We start from the raw sequence: 20,494 nt of genomic DNA, 5'->3' as shown, positions 1-20,494 counted from the left end.
ACTGAGCTCAGTTTGTTCAAAGCATTTTGTTTTAAATATATTTTTAGTTGTAGATGAACACAATATTTTTATTTTATTTGTTTATTTTTATGTGGTGCTGGGGATTTAACCCAGTGCCTCATGTATGCTAGGCAATTGCTCTACCACTGAGCCACAACCCCGGCCCTGTTCAAACCAACAGTTTAATATTTTCCCGTGTGTGTGTGTGTGTGTGTGTGTGTCCTTGTGCAAGCTAGGCAAGCACTCTACCATTGAGTTCCACCCATGGTCCACTTTCTACCTCTTGTTTGAACATGTGTTTCTTCTTTTTAAGTTAGGATCTAATGCTGGGCACTGTGGTTCAGGCCTGTAATCCCAGCAACTCAGGAGGCTGAGGCAGGAGGGTCACAAGCTCAAAGCCAGCCTTAGCAACTTAGCAAAAGGCCCTAAGCAATTCAGCAAGAACCTGGACCCTGTCTAAAAAAAATAAAAAGGGCCAAGGATGTGGCTCAGTAGTTAAGCACCACCCCTGAGTTCAATCCCTGGTACAAAAAAAAAAAAAAAAAAAAAGAGAGAGAGAGAGAGAGAGATTCACATATCACTATTTTTGGAGGACATAATTCTGTGGCTTTTAGTATAGTCACAAGGCTATGCAATTATCACCTATTTCCAAAACTTCTTCAGCATCCCCAAGAGAGAACCCATTAGTCACTCCCCAACCTCTAGCAAGTCAGCAATTGTTCTGTTTGGGATGAGGGACAGTATTACATGGCAGACATGCACCGCGTTTCATTAATCCATTCATCTTTTTTTTAAAGTCAGTCTCTAGGACTGATTTTTTTTTGAGAATTTTTTTAATATTTTATTTTTTAGTTATCAGCGGACACAACATCTTTGTTGGTATGTGGTGCTGAGGATCGAACCCGGGCCGCACGCATGCCAGGCGAGCGCGCTACCGCTTGAGCCACATCCCCAGCCCCTCATCTTTTTTTAATATTTATTTTTTAGCTGTGGTTGGACACAATACCTCTATTTTTATGTGGTGCTGAGGATCGAACCCAGGGCCTCGCACGAGCTAGGCGAGCGCTCTACCACTGAGCACTGAGCCCCAGCCCCAGCCCCTCATTCATCATTTGATGGGCATATGAGTCACTTCATATTTGTGTCATTGTATTCAAAACCTTTGTGGCTAAATCCGTGCCATGTCGGGATAATCCAACCGAATGAAACTACGATGGAACGACTAAGTCGGAGAGACACACAGGAGTCGATCCACAGTGGGAACGCCCAGCAACCTTGGTCCTGTCCCGCACCGAGGGACCCAGCGAGACCAACAGAGCTCCGCCGCTCTCTCTGCTCTTTCCCCTGGTCAGCACCGACAGCTGGCCGCGGTCTCCCCCAGGTTCCCACCTTGCAGACCAGCGGCTGGCGCTCCGGGCGGCAGGGGGCGCGCGAACCCGGCAGCCTCCCGAGCTCGGCAGGACCCAGGGGCGCAGCGCAGCTAGGGGACCGTGGGCCGCGCGGCATCTATCCAGGCCCTTTGATGATACAGAGCCAGCTCTAAAGGAGTGCTGTCTCCCCTTCTGTCATGTCTACAGGTGGGGACAATGTTCCTCCCCCGCGTAGGACACAGCGACAAGGCAGCATCTTGGAAGCAGAGAGCAGCCCTCATCTGACACACGTCCAGAAACTGAGCTTGGACATCCCAGCGTCCAGACCTGTGAGAAACAAATTTGTCATTTATAAATTGTTCAGTCTGTGTTACTGTTAGAGCAGCATAGACAGGCTGAGACAAAGTAAGCATGATATTTCCACCATAGGAGGAAGCTAGGATCAATCGGAATCAAAACCAAAAAATAAACAAACGAAATGAAATAAAATATTTAAATGAGTAAAAAAAAGATGAACCACCAATAGAAAAATGGAGGGGCCAGGAGTCCTCTATCCTTGGTCTGGTAGTTGCTGAAACCTCGCTCCAGTGCCGATGCAATAATGAAGACACCGGTTTGAGAAAATGGAAAAAGAGAGTTTATTGTTTTGCTAGCAAAGGAGAAACACAGGGGATTCCTGTCTCAGAGGCTGCTGTGATTCTGCCCATCAGCAGGAACAGGGGGGCTTTTAAAGAGGTGACTCAAAGGCTACATTCCACGTGTTCTCTGTCTGGAGGTGTGATTCACTTGTTAATTTGGGAGATGGTCATTTCTGAGGTCTTCTGGTGCCATCCCCAAAGTCTGGGTTACTTTGTTCCTATGGTGGGTGTATGCTCAGGGACAGATAACTCTGCCTAGGATGGGGAAGAAAGGTGACCCTGTTTCTCCAGAGATTAGGGAGGGGGAGAGATTAGGGGAAGAGGAAGAGAAAGAAACATGTCCATTTAAAAAATAAGTTGTAAGGGGCCTGGAGTTGTGGCTCAATGGTAGTGTGCTTGCCTAGCATTCATGAGGCACTGGATTCAATTCTCAGCACCACATACAAATAAATAAAATTAAGGCCCATCAACAACTAAAAAATATTTTTTTACATATTTATTTTTTATTTGTACCCAATACATTTATTTTGTTTATTTATTTTTATGTGGTGCTGAGGATCGAACCCAGGGCCTTAGCACATGGTAGGCGAGCACTGTACAGCTGAGCCACAACCCCAGCCCCCCACCCAAAAAAAAAAAAGTTGCAGGGCTGGAGCTGTAGCTCAGTGGCAATGTGCTTGCCTAGCACATGTGAGGCACTGAGTTTGATCCTTAGCACCGCATAAAAGTAAATAAATAAATGTATATTTTTTAAAAAGTTGCAGTAGCAGAACAGCAAGGGTTATATTCAAAGCATAAAGTGGACCACTGTTACATGGTGACTCCTGGTGTTCTGTTTCATGGTGACTTCTGGGGTGACTCCCAAGAACCTTTCAGGAGGTTCCAGAGTAATTTTAAAAAATATTTACTTTTTAGTTGTAGTTGGACACAATACCCTTATTACAGTTATTTTTATGCGGTGCTGAGGATGGAAACCAGGGCGTCAGACGTGCTAGGCAAGCGCTCTACTACTGAGCCACAACCCCAGCCCCCCCACCCCTTCCAGATTATTTTCATAGGAATACTGAAAAGTCTTTTGCCTGGTCCACTGTGTTGATATCTGTGCTGATGATGCAAAAACAATACAGCTCTTAGTTTGAATCAAGGTGATGATATCAAATTGCACTGTGTTCTTCACCACACACTAACGGCGGAAAAGCCACTCTGTTTAAGAAGATCTTTTTGAAGCTAGCAAGGTGTCACACACCTGTAATCCCAGAAGCTTAGGAAGCTGAGACAGGAGGATCACAAATTCAAAGCCAATCTCCTCAGTAAAAGCGAGGCACTAAGCAATTCAATGAGACCAATAAAATACAAAACTCAATAAAATACAAAATAGGGCTGGGGATGTGGCTCAGTGGTCAAGTGCCCCTGAGTTCAATTCCTGATTTCCACCCCCCCCCCAAAAAAAAAAAAAAAAAAAACAATAAAAAGGCCTTCTGGAGCTCAGTGGCCCACACCTGTAACCCCAGAGGCTCAGGAGACTGATGCAGGAGAATCACAAGTTCAAAGCCAGCCTCAGCAATTTAGTGAGGCTCTAAGCACCTTAGTGAGACCCTATTAAAAAAAAAAAAAAAAAAAAAAAAACATAAAAATGGCCAGGCATAGTGGCACAGGCCTGTAGTCCTGGCTCATTGGGACATTGAAGCCAGGAGGATTTCTCAGGCCCACAAATTCAAGAGCAGCCTAGGCAACCATAGCAAAACTCCATCACCTAAGGGGAAAAAGAAAAGTGTAAAACACTGATTTGCTGATTCTATTTGGTGAAGATAGTTGGGCAGAGGATTCTTACTGCAATTTAATTTTCAATTTAAAATTCATGTGATAAATTGTGACAGATGGAACTCACATAACCCAAATCTTTTGAGCTCTTCAAGGATAAGAATGTAAAGGGCTGGGCTTAATAATCCTAGCAACTCCTCAAACTGAGGCAGGAGGGTCACATGTTCAAGGCCAGCCTGGGCAATTTATGGAGACCCTGTCTCAAAATAAAAAATAAAAAGAATATGGGGTGTAGCTTAGTGGTAAAGCACCCTCAGATTCAATCCCCAATATTGGGGTAAAAAGTGTAAAGGGATTCTGAGATGAATCATCTGGAATATTGTAAAACTAAGGAATAAAACCCAAGTAAGATTCCTATCAGCACACGTGGCAATACTTTGAATTCTCACATTGACTCTATGAAATTAAATAAATGTAATTATCCCCATTAACCAGATAAAGAAACAAATGAAGCCCCAAAGAGGGAAAGTGATGGCTTAAGTCACATAGCTAGCAAATGCCAGAGCTGGGATTCAAACAGCAGGCATCTGACTTCAAACTTGTGCACCTTGCTGGGAAAAATTCAGCAACACATTTAAAAAGCCTTTAAATGTATTTGTCTCAATGGTGGCATTTGCAGCTAAATGGATGGAGTTAGAGAATATTGTGCTAAGTGAAGTAAACCAATCCCAAAAAACCAAAGGCCAAATGTTTTCTCTGATATGTGGATACTGATCCATATTGAGGGTGGAGGGAGCATGGGAGGAATGGAGGAACTTTGGAGGGCAAAGGGAAGGGAAAGGGCATGGGGGTAGGAAAGATGGTGGAATGAGATGGCCATCATTACCCTAAGTTCATGTATTAAGACAGCAATGGTGTCACTCTACTTTGTACAACCAGAGAAATGAAAAATCGTGTTCTACATGTGTACTATCAATTGAAATGCATTCTGCTGTCATGTATTCAAATTAGAATAAATAAAATTTAAAAATATATTTATCTCACCAGGCATGGTGGATCACACCTGTTATCTCAGCTACTTTGTGGCGAAGGGCTGGGGATGCAGCTCAGTGGTAAAGTGCCCCTGGGTACTTGAAAAAACATTTTTTCCCCTCGTACTGGGGGAAAAAGAATTACCTCTATTGACCCCTTTAGGAATTTCATATATATATTAGTTGTAGTTGGACACAATGCCTTTATTTTATTTATTTTTCATGTGTTGCTGAGGATGGAACCCAGGGCCTCGCACATGCTAGGCGAACGCTCTACTACTGAGCCACAAACCCAGCCCCCCATTTAATAAAGGAAACGCCATTGGTCCAACCCTCGCCATTAGCCTAGCCATCAGAGATTTAAGTGCAAGGGTACTTATAATCTAATAAATTAGATACAACCAGTAGTCTGTGATTGAATGATAGATAATGACGACTAAAAGCCTTTGAGTGCACTGCAGAATGCGCAGGAAATGACGCTACCCCGAGAAAGCACAGGAAGACTCTGATAGAAGCCAAAAGGAGGGTGGACTGAGGGATCTGCAAGGCCCAGGCCCGGAGGGAGCCTTTCTGGAGGTCCACGTCCGTAAGCAGGGGGGGAAGTCTAGACCAATGAGCGAAGACTAGGCTAATAGCGAGGGTTGGACCAATGGCGACGTATCACCGTAGTCTAAATGCTGGGCTGGACCGTCCAGCGGCTTGAATGAACTGAAAGAGTCCTTCCCTCCGCCTGTTCAGTAAAGCGCCCGGGGCTTCCTCCACAGGGAGCCAAAGTCAAATACCGGGGAGTTCGGGGGGGCCTCAGTTAAACCCACCCGCCTGCATTGTGAAGCCGGGACAGGGACCTGAAATCCGCTGCGAGGGCCCAGGACGTCCCCCAGAGTCGGATCCTGGACCCGCCCCGTCCCATTCACGCGTGGCGACCATGCCCCCGCACGCCGATTGGCTGAGTCTCGTCGGCCCGGCGCCGCACGGGGAAGACCCGGAGAAGCGGGATCAGCCTAGGAATGGGTTCCCGCGACCTAGCTGCGCATGCTCGCCCCGTGACCCCTGCTTGAGGTGACTGCCAGAGCCGAGGCCGGAGACCCCCCCAGCACCCGCGCGGAGGGACCCGCCGCGGCTCTGTCGCCGGAGAGGGAGGGCACGCTGCGGTCGGTGAGGACGGGTCCCAGAGGCAGGGAGGGGAGGAGACCGCCCCGGAGCATCCCGCCCCACGGATGGACGGCTCTCCGGGGTCCCGGAGCTGCTGTGCTGGGGAAAGGGGGTCGCCGGCTCTGCCGGGTTTCCGGCTGCTCCTTGTCCGACATACGCGATTCGCCTCCTTTCTCCTGGTTCTCCTTCCCCCAAACCTCCCGACCCGGGACTAAGCCTGGCGCCCCCAAATCGGAGAGTCCCACATCGCCCGCCTTACCCAGCACTGTCCACCCCGCCCAGTGACTGCCCATCCTGCACCCACCCCTGTCCGGTCCCTTCTTCGCGTCTGGCGGTCTGTACAGCGACGGCAGCTAGTAGGAGGCGTGAGGTCTGTGGGCTTAGTCGGGAGGTGGTGGCGTTGGTGGGAGAGGAGCGGGAACCTGTCTTTTGGGCCCAGCCCAAAAGCATTTGACAGCGTTTGACGGCACTCATAGGAATTTCATGAAATCTTTGCCATCAGAAATTTATCTGCATGGGTATTTATAATCTAATAAATTAGATACAACGGGGAAATAAAATTCTGAGCCAAGGGAATTAGGGGAAGGAGTTGCCCTGATTGAAATTCCCATTTTGGGGAAGCTCTGCCCTGCATACTACAGTTTTTGACCTTTTGAGGGGAGTCGATGCCCGTTTTTTTTGTTTTTTTTTTTTTTTTTTTTTTTTGTTTTTTGTTTTTTGTTTTTTGTTTTTTTGTATCAGGGATTGATCCCAGGGGTACTTAACCACTGAGCCACATACCCAGCCATTTTTACGTTTTATTTTGAGACAGGGACTCACTAAGTTGCTTAGGACCTCACTAAGTTTGAGCCTGGCTTTGAAATTGCTATTATTCTCCTGCCTCAGCCTCCTGGGTCGCTGGATCTCCCTGTGAGGATGTGTCCTGCACACCTAGGTATACCAACATCCGATCGCCATCCAATCACAGCCCTCTATGGTTGCATTGGACAGTGACTGAGGAGCAGCTGTTGGTATTACCCAGAACTTTTGCAAACATCGACTTTACCCTTCATCTATCCATATAAACAAACCCTACTAAATTCACCACTATTCCCATTACAGATGAAAACAGCCCAGAGAGGGGAAAGTATTTGTCCCTGAGGCTGCAGGTACTGGTAAACCTTGATATTTCTCTTTCATATATATGAAAGTAATTCTCTTGATCCACCTAAGATATCAAACAAAGTGCCAGGTTTCCAGAATCTCATTGGTAAGGTATTGGACCTTGTATTATTTTCCTATGACTTCCATAACAAATGTAGTGGCTTAAAACAACACATCTTTATTACCTTACAGTTGTAGAGACCAGAAATCTAACACAGGTGTCACTGAGTTAAAATTGGACAGGGCTGTGTCCCTTTCTGAGACTCTAAAGAGAATCTTTTCCTTGCCCTTTTCAGCTTCTAAAGAAGCAACCTGTGTTCCTTGGCTTGTGACCCTCCTTCCTCTTCTTGAAAGGCATATTTCATCTAGTGGACTCTGCTTCTGTCATCACCTCCCTCTCACTTCTACTGCCCTCTCCCACTTTTTTTTTTTGGCAGCGGGGGGGGGAGTACAGGAGATTGAACCCAGGGGTGCTTAACTGAGCCACATCCCCAGCCATTTTTATTTTGTGTCTCACTAAGTTGCTTAGGGCCTGGCTGAGTTGCTGAAATTGGCTTTGAACTTGTGATCCTCCTGCTTCAGCCTCAGAGCTGCTATATTACAGGCATGAACCACCATGCTTGGCTCCCTCTCCCACTTTTAAGGACTCCAGTGATTACATTAGGCCCACAGAATAATCTCTTGCTGAGCAACTTTAACTACTCCCCTTTGACAAGTGAATTAATATATTCACAGGTTCCAGAGATTAGGATCTGGACACAGACCTGAGGGTGTATGACTCCTGCCAGTTTGTAATAGTGCAATCTTGGGTTTGAGTCTACACTGAGCCATCTTTATGCTTCTGGGTCTCCTTGCTCATCACACCATGATCCACATCATGAGAGCTGGTTAGTGTAAAGGGGTGTCTGAGTTTCATAGCAATGTCAAACCATCAGATTGCAGAATTGGGAGGGCATAAAATGAATGAAGTAAAGCAACTGCTAAGCCTTTTGATCCTTTTAATTTGTTTCTCCTTTTTTTGTTTGTTTGTTTTTTAAATACCAATGATTGAACCCAGAGGTACTTAACCACTGAGCCACATCCTAGCCATTTTTATCTTTTATTTTGAGACAGGGTCTCACTAAGTTGCTGAGACTGGCTTTGAACTTGAGATCCCCCTGCCTCATCCTCTCCAGCCACAAGTGTGTGCCACTGTGCTTGGTGAGAGTTCCGGTTTCTTCTCATCCCTGTCAACACTTATCTGCCTTTTCTTTTATTGTGTCCATTTAGGTAGATGTGAAATGCATTTCAGTATGGATTTTATTTACATTTCATAATGCCTGATGATGAGCATCTTTTTTTTTTAAGAGAGAGTGAGAGAGGAGAGAGAGAGAGAATTTTTAATATTTATTTTTTAGTTCTCGGCGGACACAACATCTTTGTTGGTATGTGGTGCTGAGTATTGAACCCGGGCCGCACGCATGCCAGGCGAGCGCGCTACCGCTTGAGCCACATCCCCAGCCCCTGATGATGAGCATCTTATGTATAGGTCATTTGTGTATCTTCTTTGGAGAAAGGCCTGTTTGGAGCTTTTGCCCATTTTATAATTGGGTCATTTCTTTTTTAATTATTGACTTGTAGTGTTCTTTATAAATTTTAGATTAAAGTTCTTTATCAAGTATATAACCTGTAAAAATTTTTCTTCCATTCTGAGTTGTCTTTTAATTTTCTCAATGATTAAAACACAAAACTTTCCAGGTGTGGTGGTGCATGCCTGTAATCCCAGTGGCTCAGGAGGTTGAGGCAGGAGGATTGCGAGTTCAAACCAGCCTCAGCAAAAGCGAAGTGCTAAAGCAAATCAGTGAGACTCTGTCAAAAATAAATAAATAAATAAATAAAATAAATTTTTTAAAAATTACATTGTGTGGTGGTACATGTCAATGTGGTAGTACATGCCTTTAATCCCAGCAGCTCGAGAGGCTGAGTCAGGAGGATCACAAGTTCAAAGCCAGCTTCAGCAATGTAGTGAAACCCTGATCAACTAGGTGAGATCCTGTCTCAAAATAAAATATCCCCAAAGGGCTAGGGATGTGGTTCAGTGGTTAAATGCCCTTGGCTTCAATCCCCAGTATATTAAAAAAGTTATTTTTGATGTTCTAGGATTGAACCCAGGGCATAAGCACTCTGGGCAAGCTACTTTCCCAGCCCACAAATACTATTAAACTATACACTTTATTCAGATTTCATAAATGTCCACTAATGTCCTTTTTTTGTTCCAGGATCTTATCTGGTATCCCACATTGCTTCTAGTCTGAACTTCTTAGTCTCCTTTCATCTGTGAAGGAGTCAGTTTTCCCTTGATTTTGATGACCTTGACAGTTTTGAAGAGTATCAGCTGGGCATCTTATAGAATATCCCTCAAGGTGGGGCTGTCTGGGATTTTCTCATAATTAATCAAGGATGATGCTTTTATTTATTTATTTATTTATTTATTTATTTATTTATTTATTTATTTGATGGTGCTGGGGGTTAAACCCAGGGCCTTGTGCATGTGAGGCAAGCACTCTACCGAGTGCTGAGCTATATCCCCAGCCGAAGGGTGACATCCACACATCCCATGACCAATGTCCTTCACCAGCTGGTTGAAGTGGTATCTACCAGGTGTCTCCCCTGAAGAGTTAACGTTTTTTACTATTCTTTATCTTTGGAAATGAGTCACTAAGGCTAATGACAATCAAGGGAGGGGACTTCAGCTCTACCTCCTGGAGGGGGGAGTATTAGCCTGTACTGTTTAAAAATCTTTTTTTTTTTTCTTTGCTTTTTGAGATGAGATCTCAAAAATGTGGCCTACTCTCACCAGCTGTGTGCTACTGGGCCCTTCACATAATTGCCTGAGGCCACTATCCTCCTGGGGCAGAGCAGGGGTGATGGTGACACTTGGAAGGAAGGTCATTGGGTTACAGCAGTGGAGGTCAGGGCTGATGTCATAGCATCTCACTTCTGACTCAGGTCATTTTTGTTCTGGGTGAGTGGGCCCCAGTAGTGGAGTGCACTCTGTCTCTTGTCTCTTACCTGCCACCAAGTTTCTGTCAATGTGTCTATAATTTTGAAACTTTTATATTGATCTCTTTATTTTTTGTGATGCCAGGGATTGAACCCAGGGCCTCATGTGTGCTAAGCATGAGTTCTATCACTGAGCTACACCCCAAATCAAATATTAATCTTTCTTTTCTTTTTTTGGTATTGGGGATTAAACCCAGGGGTACTTAACCACGAGTCACATTTCCAACCCTTTTTAGTAGTAGTAGTAGTAGTAGTAGTAGTAGTAGTAGAACTGGGGATTGAACCCAGGATCTTGTGCATGCAAGGCAAGCACTCTACCAACTGAGCTATATCCCCAGTCCCAGCCCTTTTTATATTTTAATTAGTGACAAGGTCTTTGCTAAATTGCTTAGGGCCTGGCCAAGTTGCTGAGGCTGACTTTGAACTTGCAATCCTTCTGCCTCAGCTTTCTGAGCTGCTGGGATTACAGGCATGCACCACCACACCTGGCCTTAATCTTTCTTTTCTTTTAAAAAAAAAAAAAATTTTTGTAGTTGTAGATGGATACAATACCATTATTTTACTTATTTATCTTTATGTGGTGCTGAGGATTGAACCCAGGGCCTCACACATGCTAGTTAAGCACTTTACCACTGAGTTACAACCTCAGCCCCAATCTTTATTTTCTTGTATGATATTATATTGTATAGGAACAGAGAACCTTTCTCTGAGTAATGGACTAATGAAAAATTTAGTTTGTGAGTAAATGTGTCTTATCTTTTCAAATGTTAAATATGTTTCCATTGTAAAATTAGTTCATGCCCCCCAAAAAGTGACCTCATGAAGATTATAACTTGAGAAAATAATGGATCAGTGAAAAATGAAGTTGGTGGTTCCTAGCTGCAGTTGGTTGCCCCCAGCTGCATCCCAGGTCTACTTTCTAGAGCCCGTAACCCCAAAGGCTACCTCCACTGACTGGACTTTTGCCTCCTCCCTTAGGAGAGAGCCCCTGGACTCCCAGGCTCCTGGACAGGGAAGAAGAGGAAAAGAAACCTATTTGCTGAACGCTGAGCGTGGGTGACCTGAGGGCTAGCCTGTTGGTTCCAGGATGTCGCTGCCCAAGTCCAGTGATCAGGAGGGCAAGAGTGTGAAAGCTGACCAGGAGCCATCCCCGGAGGCGAGCACGGATGTCATTCCGGCAGCCCCCAGGAAACCCAGGAAATTCTCCAAACTGGTCCTGTTGACAGCCTCCAAAGACAGCGCCAAAGTGGCTGGGGCCAAGCGCAAAGGAGTACACTGCATCATGTCCCTGGGGGTACCAGGCCCTGCCACCCTGGCCAAAGCCCTCCTTAAGACCCATCCAGAGGCTCAGCGGGCCATTGAGGCAGCCCCTCAGGAGCCTGAGCAAAAACGCAGCAAGCTGGACCCTGGTGAGGCTCTGGGAGCCAGGGATGGACCCTCCCAGAGACAACCTGTTCCCTCTCCTAGTTGCCCCCACACGCTGGCTCCTTTTCTAAGAATCCCTGCTGCTCCCTCTGCCTTCCTGGCCTCCCTTCCCCTTCTTCCTCTAAGCAGGTGGCATGAGGTTATGGGTGCAGGCCCTGTATCCATGAGGGGCCTAGGACCCTGCCTTGGCCCCAGTGCTGTGAGGTAGTCTTGTCCCTCCAAGATCTGCACCTTGCTGTACCACAAGTGTCTGAGCTGGAGGTGGGCCTGACACCATGCTGCATGTGGGAGAAAGGGGGCTGCTGCTTGTTCTTAAGACCTTGAATGCAGGGTGAGCATCTCTAATGGCCTGGACTTCTTGGTCCATCCTCCATACATTCTAGAAAGTTCTTTCATTTCTTCAGTCAGCTGCTTCATTATTATTTCCTGAGCAGCAGCTGAGTGCCCACTGGGTGCTGGGACTTAGGGAGGCCAGCAGACCAGGCTAGGTGGTCTTGTGCCAGCCTCTCCAGCCTGCCTTCCCCTCTTTGCCTCTCTTGCTCCAGCCACCTGCTCCCTGGATCCTCTAGGAAGGACAGCTGAGGGCTTCCAGGGCCATGAGGCCAGGGAGGGACCTTAGTGGCTGAAGCCTGGCTAAAGGGGAGCAGGGCTGACTGGGCAGTCTCACTGCCCTCTCGCTTTGGAGTGACAGGATGACAGGACAGAACAAGTCAGGCAACTTTGGCCCCATCCCCACCCACCTATGGCTCTGCTCCTGTGTGGGTTTTGGACAGAAATAGCAGGCAGGGATATGTCCGGGTGGGGAGTGCAGTGGAGGGCAGGTGGCCTCTTTCTCTGCAGCCAGTTCAGACTTGTCACAGTGCAGGTTCCCAGCATCCATGAGTGCCTCAGGGCTGTAGGAGCAGCAAGGTTGGGGTCAAAAGCTCAGGCAACAGGAAATTGGCTAGGGTCAGTGGGTGCTGATGGGTGTCCTCTGAAGAAGGGTGAGAGGCTAATCCTGGGGCACTCAGAATGTAGGGGCAAAGGAGGGGATATTGAGGTGGGCCAGAGGCTATGAGATGCACTTACAGAAATCAGGGTGCTGGGACAAGTTTTGGGCCAGGAGGACCCACCTGTCAGTCCACTTGTCTCCCAATGTCACTGGGGCTGGTGAAGGACCCCAGACTAGCAATACATGGGATGCCCAGCAAGGGCCACCAGGTAAGACCCCTATGGAGCTGGAAATCCCCAGGCAACTGGGCAGATAGGCTGGTTATGATGATTAGAGAGTGTGCCTTCGTCCTGGCACATGCTGGTGCTTGGGCTGAGGCCATTTCTGTGCATATATTGTGTGTGAGTCACTGCCTACGTGAACATCTCTGTATTTGTCTATTTCTGTTTTTCTTTGTATTTGCCTAGGGGTGAGTCAGTGTGGGTCTATGTTTCTGTGTTAGTCTGTGAGGACTCCAAGCAGATCCACAGCCCCCACCAGGCTTAGTGCAAATGTAAGGACCCAAAGTCATCTTTTGAGTACAAATTTTGAAGAGTACTCCAGGGGGAGTGCCCAGTGGATGTGTTTCTTCTCAGTTGGAAGTGGGGTCTGCCATGCCCTGAGAAGAAGAGGACAATAAAAGCCATAATCCTGGGCCTTGGTTTGCTGCCTCTGAACAGGTGGCCTTGGGCTCTACTAGAGCACTCACCTGACAATCAGGCTTAAGGAAAGGAGGGGCCCTTGGATTTTCATCAGTTACCTGAACAGTTCAAGGAACCGTTCATTGATGGATATTTATGGGAAGTGGCCTGAGGTCAGAGGCTATTGCTGCTGTCCCAGGCCACAGCCCTGGCGGGTATCCCAGCACTGAGGCAGTACTGGAGAGAGGAATCCTGGGCCCCTGAGCTTCTAGCCCCTCTGCAGCATGCCAGCTCCCATTAGCCAGGCCTGCTCTGAGTGCTTTCATGTTTCCACCATATTCCTGCCAGTCTAGGTAGAGGCTGGGCTCACAGGGGCTAAGTCATTGCCCTGAGACCACCTCTTGTCACTGCTGGTCCTGGGCTCCTGTGGAATCTGTTCTTCCCACTGAGCTGTGTAGGATGGAGCCATCTTGAGGGTCCTTCCAACCCATTTGAGACTGCTGCTTTATCATTCTCTCCTGTTGTCCAGGCTCTAGGGTCCTCTGTTTTGTGGGAATTGGAATGAAGTCCCATTTCTTCAGATGAAGGGCTGCACTCAGTGGCAGGGCTCCCTTAGGCAGGCATTCTCTTGGGGAATGACCCCTGGCTCCTGACACTCCTCCTTCCCTGCAGACTTCCCCATCTCTGCACAGCCCAGCCCAGGTGGTAAGGATGGCAGTGTCTTACTCCCACTCAGCCCAGTTTCCTGGAAATGATTTTAACAGTTTTTGTGTCCCTGGGCTAGTGACTTTTGGGAGCAGTGGCCCTGAGTTGACAATTATTTCCCTAAGTCAGCCAGCAGAGGCTTCTGGCCAGAAATAACTTCTGGACAGAAATAGCCAGCAAGGCCAGGGGCCTCCAACATGGGTAGACCCCTGGACGTCCAGGTCCAGCCCTTCCCATCCCTTCCCTTGTCCTTTGCCACCAGCCTGATCACCCACCTCTTTTCCAGACACAGGCAGCAAAGAAGACAGCGGATTTGCAGCCATGGATCCCGCTGGGCATGGAGAGCCAGCTGCCGCCTGCCCTGCTACACCCAGTGCGTCCTTGTAACCTTGGCAACATGGCTACAGCTGCTGTGTCTTCACTGCCAAGGATGGGTGGTCCTGCTAGTCCACAAGATTTCCCAGGCCAGGTCGTCGTGGGATTTTCACTTTCAACATTGTGTAATTTTAAAAAAAATTTACATCAAGCCTAAGTTACTTTTGTAAGGAGAAAAAAAAAATCAAAAGGAGAATTTAAAAGCTGTATACTATTACCCATCATGGACAGGTTTTAAACATGCCAGGATTCGAGTCCTTGGAGACCAGCTCCAACCCCACCACCCTTGGGCCCGCTCTCCCCCATCAGCCTTCACCTGGCCCTGCCCCATAGCTGCCTGGCCTGGGCCATCAGTCCAGGGACTCTACTGGGGTTTCCAACCCCCAGGCCTCACCTCGTTTGCCTCCTCAGGCTGGAAAACCAGCTGCTGACCATAACCAGGTAGAGCCCCTGAGGTTTCCCCTTCCTGCTGCCTTGTTCTGAAGGGGTCAGTGGGAGCTCTGCCCTGTGTCTGATATCACCAGACCCTGGATGCTGCCTGACCCTTCCCCCAGGGAACCTCAGACTTCTGCTTGCTGGGTCTGCACAGGATACCCCTCAGTCACTGCCCTTCCTCAGGAAGCCTCCCAGATGTGGCTCCCAGGCACTGAGCCCACCCTTCCAGGCCTGTACTGAGGAAGGGATTAGCTTGCAGCTCCTGGGGTCTGGAAAGGATCCTGACAAAAGTGCCAAGTGGCCTCCTATGTTCTTTTCAGGTGATTGGGGGCTGAGGAGACTTCCTGGAACCCGAGCCCCTCCCCAAACTCATGGGGGCTGCCCTGCTGGAGGGGAGATGAAGGAAACACAGTTACCTTCCTCAAGGAAATATCAGACACAGGGCAGACCTCCCACTGTTCCCTTCAGAGGCTCCTAGAGTACAGTGAACAACATCTACCCCTGAGTTAGAGGCTCCTAGAGTCCCCAGGGCCAAAGCTTCAGCCTCCAGACCCTTCACCTCGTGGTTCTTATTTGAAAATTGCCTCTAGGCACAAGGAATAATTTTAAAAATGCAGGCTGTAGCAGCCTTGTGTTTGTAAACATTTATTCAAAATTAACTAGCATTCTAGGTGTAATGGTGAAAGGCCTGTAATCCCAGTGACTTGGTAGGCAGGAGGATCACAAGTTTAAGGCCAACCTCAGCCAATTTAGCAAGACTCTGTCTCAAACTAAAATCAAAAGGACTAGGATGAGCTGAGCCTGATGGTACACTCCTGTAATCCTAGTGACCTGGGAGGCTGAGGCAGGAGGATCACAAATTCAAGGCCAGTCTCAGCAACTTAGCAAGACCTTGCTTCAAAAACGACTGGAGATGCAGTTCAGTGGTTAAGCACCCCTGGTTCCAATCCTCAGCACCCTCCCCTGCCAAAAAAAAAAAAAAATTAAAGAGCATCAATTGCCTCTATCAGGAAACACAAGATACTTTCCATTTTACTTTTAATATTTTTTTAAGAGAGTGAGAGAGGAGAGAGAGAGAGAGAGAATTTTTAATATTTATTTTTTAGTTCTCGGCGGACACAACATCTTTGTTGGTATGTGGTGCTGAGGATGGAACCCGGGCCGCACGCATGCCAGGCGAGCGCGCTACTGCTTGAGCCACATCCCCAGCCCTCCATTTTACTTTTATAACATTGTTCGTAACATTTTTATTCTATTCTGTGACTATAATTTGGAAATTTCTTTTGTCTTCATTCTATATTCAAATAAGAGTCCACTATGGTTTCTCCTTTCCTGGGTGCTCATCATTGTCTGGTTTTGTCGGATGATAAGAATGCCTTTGGGGGCTGGGGCCAGAGCTCAGAGCACTTGCCTAGACTGTATGAGACCCTGGGTTCAGCCCCCAGTACTCCCCCCCCCAATAAAAAAAGAAGAAGAAGAAGAATGCCTGCAGAAGATCTGGGAGGTAATCCCAGAGAAGCAGGAGTGGGGAGGGGGAGGGGCTGAGGCACCTGACCTCATGGCCAGCCTCCTGTGGCCTCTTGAGAGAGCCATCACCTCACAGTCCAGGTGAGGGCCGGTTAGAGAGAGTGGATTCCCTCACTCTGCCTGCAGGACAAAAGTCCCCTCCTTTGGACTTTGGGAGGCAACAGGGCAGTCTTAGGGGCTGTGTGGAGCACCAGAGCTGAGAGGCACTTTTGATGGTCCTGTGAGGTGCCATTGGGGGCAGCAAGGGCACACATGGGGCCAAAATAGGTAGGTAGAGCTGGTGATTAGGGAGTGACCCAGTACTGGGGAGCTGAGAGGAACCAGAAGCTTATGTGCTGGGTCAGGCAAAGTAAAATTTGGTTTACTTATGTTTTTACTTTTAAAAAATTGAATATGTAAAAGCTGCAGGATGAGTACAGTGAACAACATTTAGCCCTCACCTGGACTCCCTCCCCTCCCACTCCTCTTTTTCCAAACCATTTAAATACAGATTGCAAACAATGAATCCTTCAGTGTACACCTCTGAGCTCCACCTTCCCTGTCACTCTCAGGATCACAATAGATAGTGCATCTAAAAGAATCTCCATTGACTCAATGACATCATCCATATCATCCAACCCCCAGCTCCTACTAAATTCCCCAGGCAGGCCCAGGACAGGTCCTTACCTTATCTTTTGCTGCCCCGCCACTGGGCTGCCTCCCAGTCTTATTTATTTATCAATGAATCTATTTATTTACTTTGGGGTACTAGGGATTTAACTCAGGGGCACTTTACCATTGAGCTACATCCCCAGCACTTTTTATGTTTTATTTTGAGACAGTGTCTCACTAAGTTGCTTAGGGCCTTGCAAAATTGCTGAGGCTGGCTTTGAACTTTCGATCCTTCTGCTTTAGCCTCCTGGGTTGCTGGAATTACAGGTGTGTGCCACTATGCCCAGCTCTTCATTTTTCTGCACTGACCTGCAGATGGCTGGCTGCTGGGAGAGACAGAGACCCCTACTCTTTGACACCCACCAAGATAAACTCCGACACAAGTTACAGCCCTCCTTCCTGCTTTATTTTCTGCATAGCACATACCAGTTTCTAAAACCATTCATCTCATGGTTTGCTATGCCTATTGCTTCTTGGTACCCCGGGCCTCTCACCGCAGCGCCCAGTAACATAAGCTTAACACCACCAGGGAAAGGATTTTTGTTGATTTTGGTCCCTGAAGTTCCCAGTGTGGAGAGCAGGTAGAGAGGGAGCCAGCTGGGACAGAAGTGTGAAGGAGGTACCGAGCTTGCTGGATACTTGGGGTACAGATTCCGGGTCGTGGGGCGCGAGGAGGGGCTGCAGGTTCAATAGGTGTGTAGGTTGGAGAAGACACAGAGGGTGGCGAGGGGTGGGATGAAAATCCAGAGGATGTGAAAGGATGCCAAAAGGAAAGGACCCCACCGAAGACGCAGGATGCGGGAAGACTTGGGAAGTGCGATAGTCTTCCCATCCTGGGACCTGGGCCTCAGCCCTCTTGGAGTCCCAGGTCACTTCCAGCTTCAGCGTTGGAGCCGGGGAGGGGCGGGAAGGAGCGCCGCGGGGCCTGCAGCTGGGAATCTTCCAGGGAGGAGTAGCGTCAGCGCCCGGCACTGCCGAGGACGCGCAGCTTCAAGCAGGAGGCTCCGAGCAATGAGGAGGGACTTGGATGTGGCGCCGCCAAGTGTCCCAGGAAAGCACCTCCGGGAGCCATCCCGGTACCCTGGGCACCCGGCAGCCGGGAGTTACTGGAGGATGACGTGGGTCGATGTGGGTACACGGCGGAGGCAGAGAGGACGGATGAGCGAGGGCTGGACCAATGGGTGAGGGCTGGACGGGTGAGCTAGGGCTGAAACTACGAACGAAGGCTGGCCCAGTGGGCGAGGGATAGACCAGTGAGCCAGGGCTGGACCAATGGCGGGGGCTGGACCAGTGAGCGAAGGCTGGACCAATGGAGAGGGTTGGATCAAGGGCGAGGGCTGGGCCAGTGGGCGAGGGCTGCACCCGTGGGGAAAAGGCTTTTCTGCTACCAAAAGGCTGAAAGTCCAGCGAAGGTGATTTTTTTTTCCTGACTTATATTTTGAACTGATTTTACACCTACCCAGAACATTCCCCAAATGTCAGGAATGACCTCGGACTTAGCAGCAATATTTCTTTCTTTTTTTAATGTCTTATTATTTATGTGGTGCTGAGGATCGAACCCAGTGCCTCACTCTTGCTAGGTAAGCGCTCTACCACTGAGCTACAACTCCGGCCCCTGTAGTGATATTGCTAATAGGAAAATAAATAAATTAGGTAGCCAGTCCTATATAAAATACGTTATACCGCGGGAGGAAGTTTACAATAGAGAGTTAGGTATAAAAAAGCAGGGACACATAAAAAATAATTTCAATGATCTCAACGATGCAAGATTAGATTCATTCTCAAAAAAATTGATCAGAAAGAGGAAATCTGGAAACTCAAGGTACCCAGAATAGGTAATCTAGAAATGAACAAGGGCTTGGGGGCGGGGGGGGGGGGATCAGTAGTAGAGTGCTTGCCTGGCATGTGTGTGGCCCTGGGCTCCCATCCCAACACCCCAAAATAAAACAAAATTTTAAAAGAATGACCAAGTGGGCTGGGGATGTGGCTCAAGCGGTGGCGCGCTTGCCTGGCATGCGTGCGGCCTGGTTCCATCCTCCGCGCCGCATGCAAACAGAGATGTTGTGTCCGCCTAAAAAATAAATATTAAAAAAAAAAAAGAATGACCAAGTTGTAGACTCACACTCCCCAGGATATTTACTTATTAATTGGTACTGGGAATTGAACCCAGGGGCACTTTATCACTAAGCTACATCTCCAGATTTTTGTATTTTTTATTTTGTGTCAGGGTCTCCCTAAGTGATTGAGGCTGGCCTCCAACTTGCAATCCTCCCGCCTCAGCTTACTAAATTTCTGAGATTATGTACCTAACACCTGTGAGGCAATGCTGGGACACTTACATGGGGGGGGGGGGATTTTCAACAAATAGTACTGGGACTACTGGAATATCTATGGGAATGTTCTGGGTAGGTGTAAAATCAGTTCAAAATATAAGTCAGGGAAAAAAAAAGAATGAAGACCTCCTTCATATGATATACAAAACAAAACAAAACAAAACAAAACCCTCAAAATAGGTCAAAGATCCAAGTTAGTAAAAGCTAAATTATAAAACTCATAGAAGAAAACACATGGGTAAATCTTTGTGAACTTGGAGTAGGCAGGGACTTCTTAGGCAATGAACTCTTAGTAATGACATCAAAAGCGCATGTAACAATAGAAAAAAACATAAACTGGACATCATCCAACTTAAAACTTTTATGATTCAGCTGGGCATGGTGGTCCATGCTTGTAATCCTAGTGGCTGGGGAGGCTGAGGCAGGAGGATGGAAAGTTGAAAGCCATCCTCAGCAATTTAGTGAGGCCCTAAGCAACTTAGTGAGACCCTGTCTTAAAATAAAAAGGGCTGGGGATGTGGCTTAGTGGTTAAGCAGCCCTTGGATTCCATTCCTAATACAAAACCTAGAAACAAACAAACAAAAAAATTTTGTGATTTGAAAGACACCATCTCAACTGGATCGATAAAGTGAAGAGATAACCCAAGACATGGAGGTGAGGGTTGCAAATAATACATTTGACCAGGGTCATATATCTAGAATATATAAAGAATTCTCCCAGACAAAATAACAACCCAATTAGAATATGGACCAAGGTTCTGAACAGATGATCTGGGAATACCCAGACTAGTTTTTTTTTTTTAAATATTTATTTTTTAGTTCTCAGCGGACACAACATCTTTGTTGGTATATGGTGCTGAGGATCGAACCCCGGGCCGCACGCATGCCAGGCCAGCCGGCTACCGCTTGAACCACATCCCCAGCCCGCCCCCAGACTAGTTTTGAGAACCCTTCCTCTACTGTAAAATTAGTATTTCCCCATTGTCATTGATGAGTACATTTTGTTAGATACTTTGCATTATGTACATACCTGTTCTTATTAAACTTTCATTCTCCATTCTTGGTGGCCATTGATGATTTTTGCCTGAATTAGTTATTAACATAATGACTGTCAAATAGTAATTTTCTGCATTACTTTTTTTTTTTTTTTGGTGGGGTGGAGCACCAGGATTGAACCCACTGTCTCTAGACATATCTCCAGCCCTTTTTATTTTGTATTTTAGATAGGGTCTCACTAAATTGCTGAAGCTGGTCCTGAACTTTCTATCCTCCTATCTCTGCCTCCTGAGTTGCTG

The 20,494-nt window shown here is 47.4% G+C and overlaps 1 protein-coding gene across 4 annotated transcripts; it reads left to right on the top strand.

The window, feature by feature from the left end:
- Positions 1-5,804: 5,804 nt before the first annotated feature.
- FLYWCH2 (FLYWCH family member 2) lies at positions 5,805-16,020 on the top strand. 4 transcript variants are annotated; one of them, XM_081298652.1, is made up of 5 exons: positions 5,837-5,955; positions 6,169-6,322; positions 9,354-9,497; positions 11,116-11,546; positions 14,165-16,020. In XM_081298652.1, exons 4-5 carry the CDS (start codon positions 11,225-11,227, stop codon positions 14,263-14,265), a joined length of 423 nt encoding a protein of 140 aa, XP_081154778.1. In that variant the 5' UTR covers positions 5,837-5,955; positions 6,169-6,322; positions 9,354-9,497; positions 11,116-11,224; the 3' UTR covers positions 14,266-16,020. The 4 variants fall into 4 exon arrangements, with proteins under 4 accessions (XP_081154776.1, XP_081154779.1, XP_081154778.1 ...); XM_081298653.1 differs by lacking the exon at positions 6,169-6,322 and having other exon boundaries at positions 5,831-5,955; XM_081298651.1 differs by lacking the exon at positions 9,354-9,497.
- Positions 16,021-20,494: the final 4,474 nt, after the last annotated feature.

This window comes from Spermophilus citellus, assembly GCF_964194105.1.
Source record: "Spermophilus citellus genome assembly, chromosome: 6".
NCBI classification, from domain to species: domain Eukaryota; kingdom Metazoa; phylum Chordata; class Mammalia; order Rodentia; family Sciuridae; genus Spermophilus; species Spermophilus citellus.
Note: the sequence above shows the minus strand (reverse complement) of the source record. Positions and strands in the feature narration are given on the sequence as shown.

What these genes read in the sequence shown, in the direction of transcription:
- FLYWCH2 (XM_081298650.1), top strand. Translation starts at nt 11,225, where the DNA reads ATGTCGCTGCCCAAGTCCAGTGATCAGGAGGGCAAGAGTGTGAAAGCT. An exon ending in ACGCAGCAAGCTGGACCCTG is followed by an intron (nt 11,547 to 14,164) that starts GTGAGGCTCTGG and finishes CCTCTTTTCCAG; the next exon opens with ACACAGGCAGCAAAGAAGAC.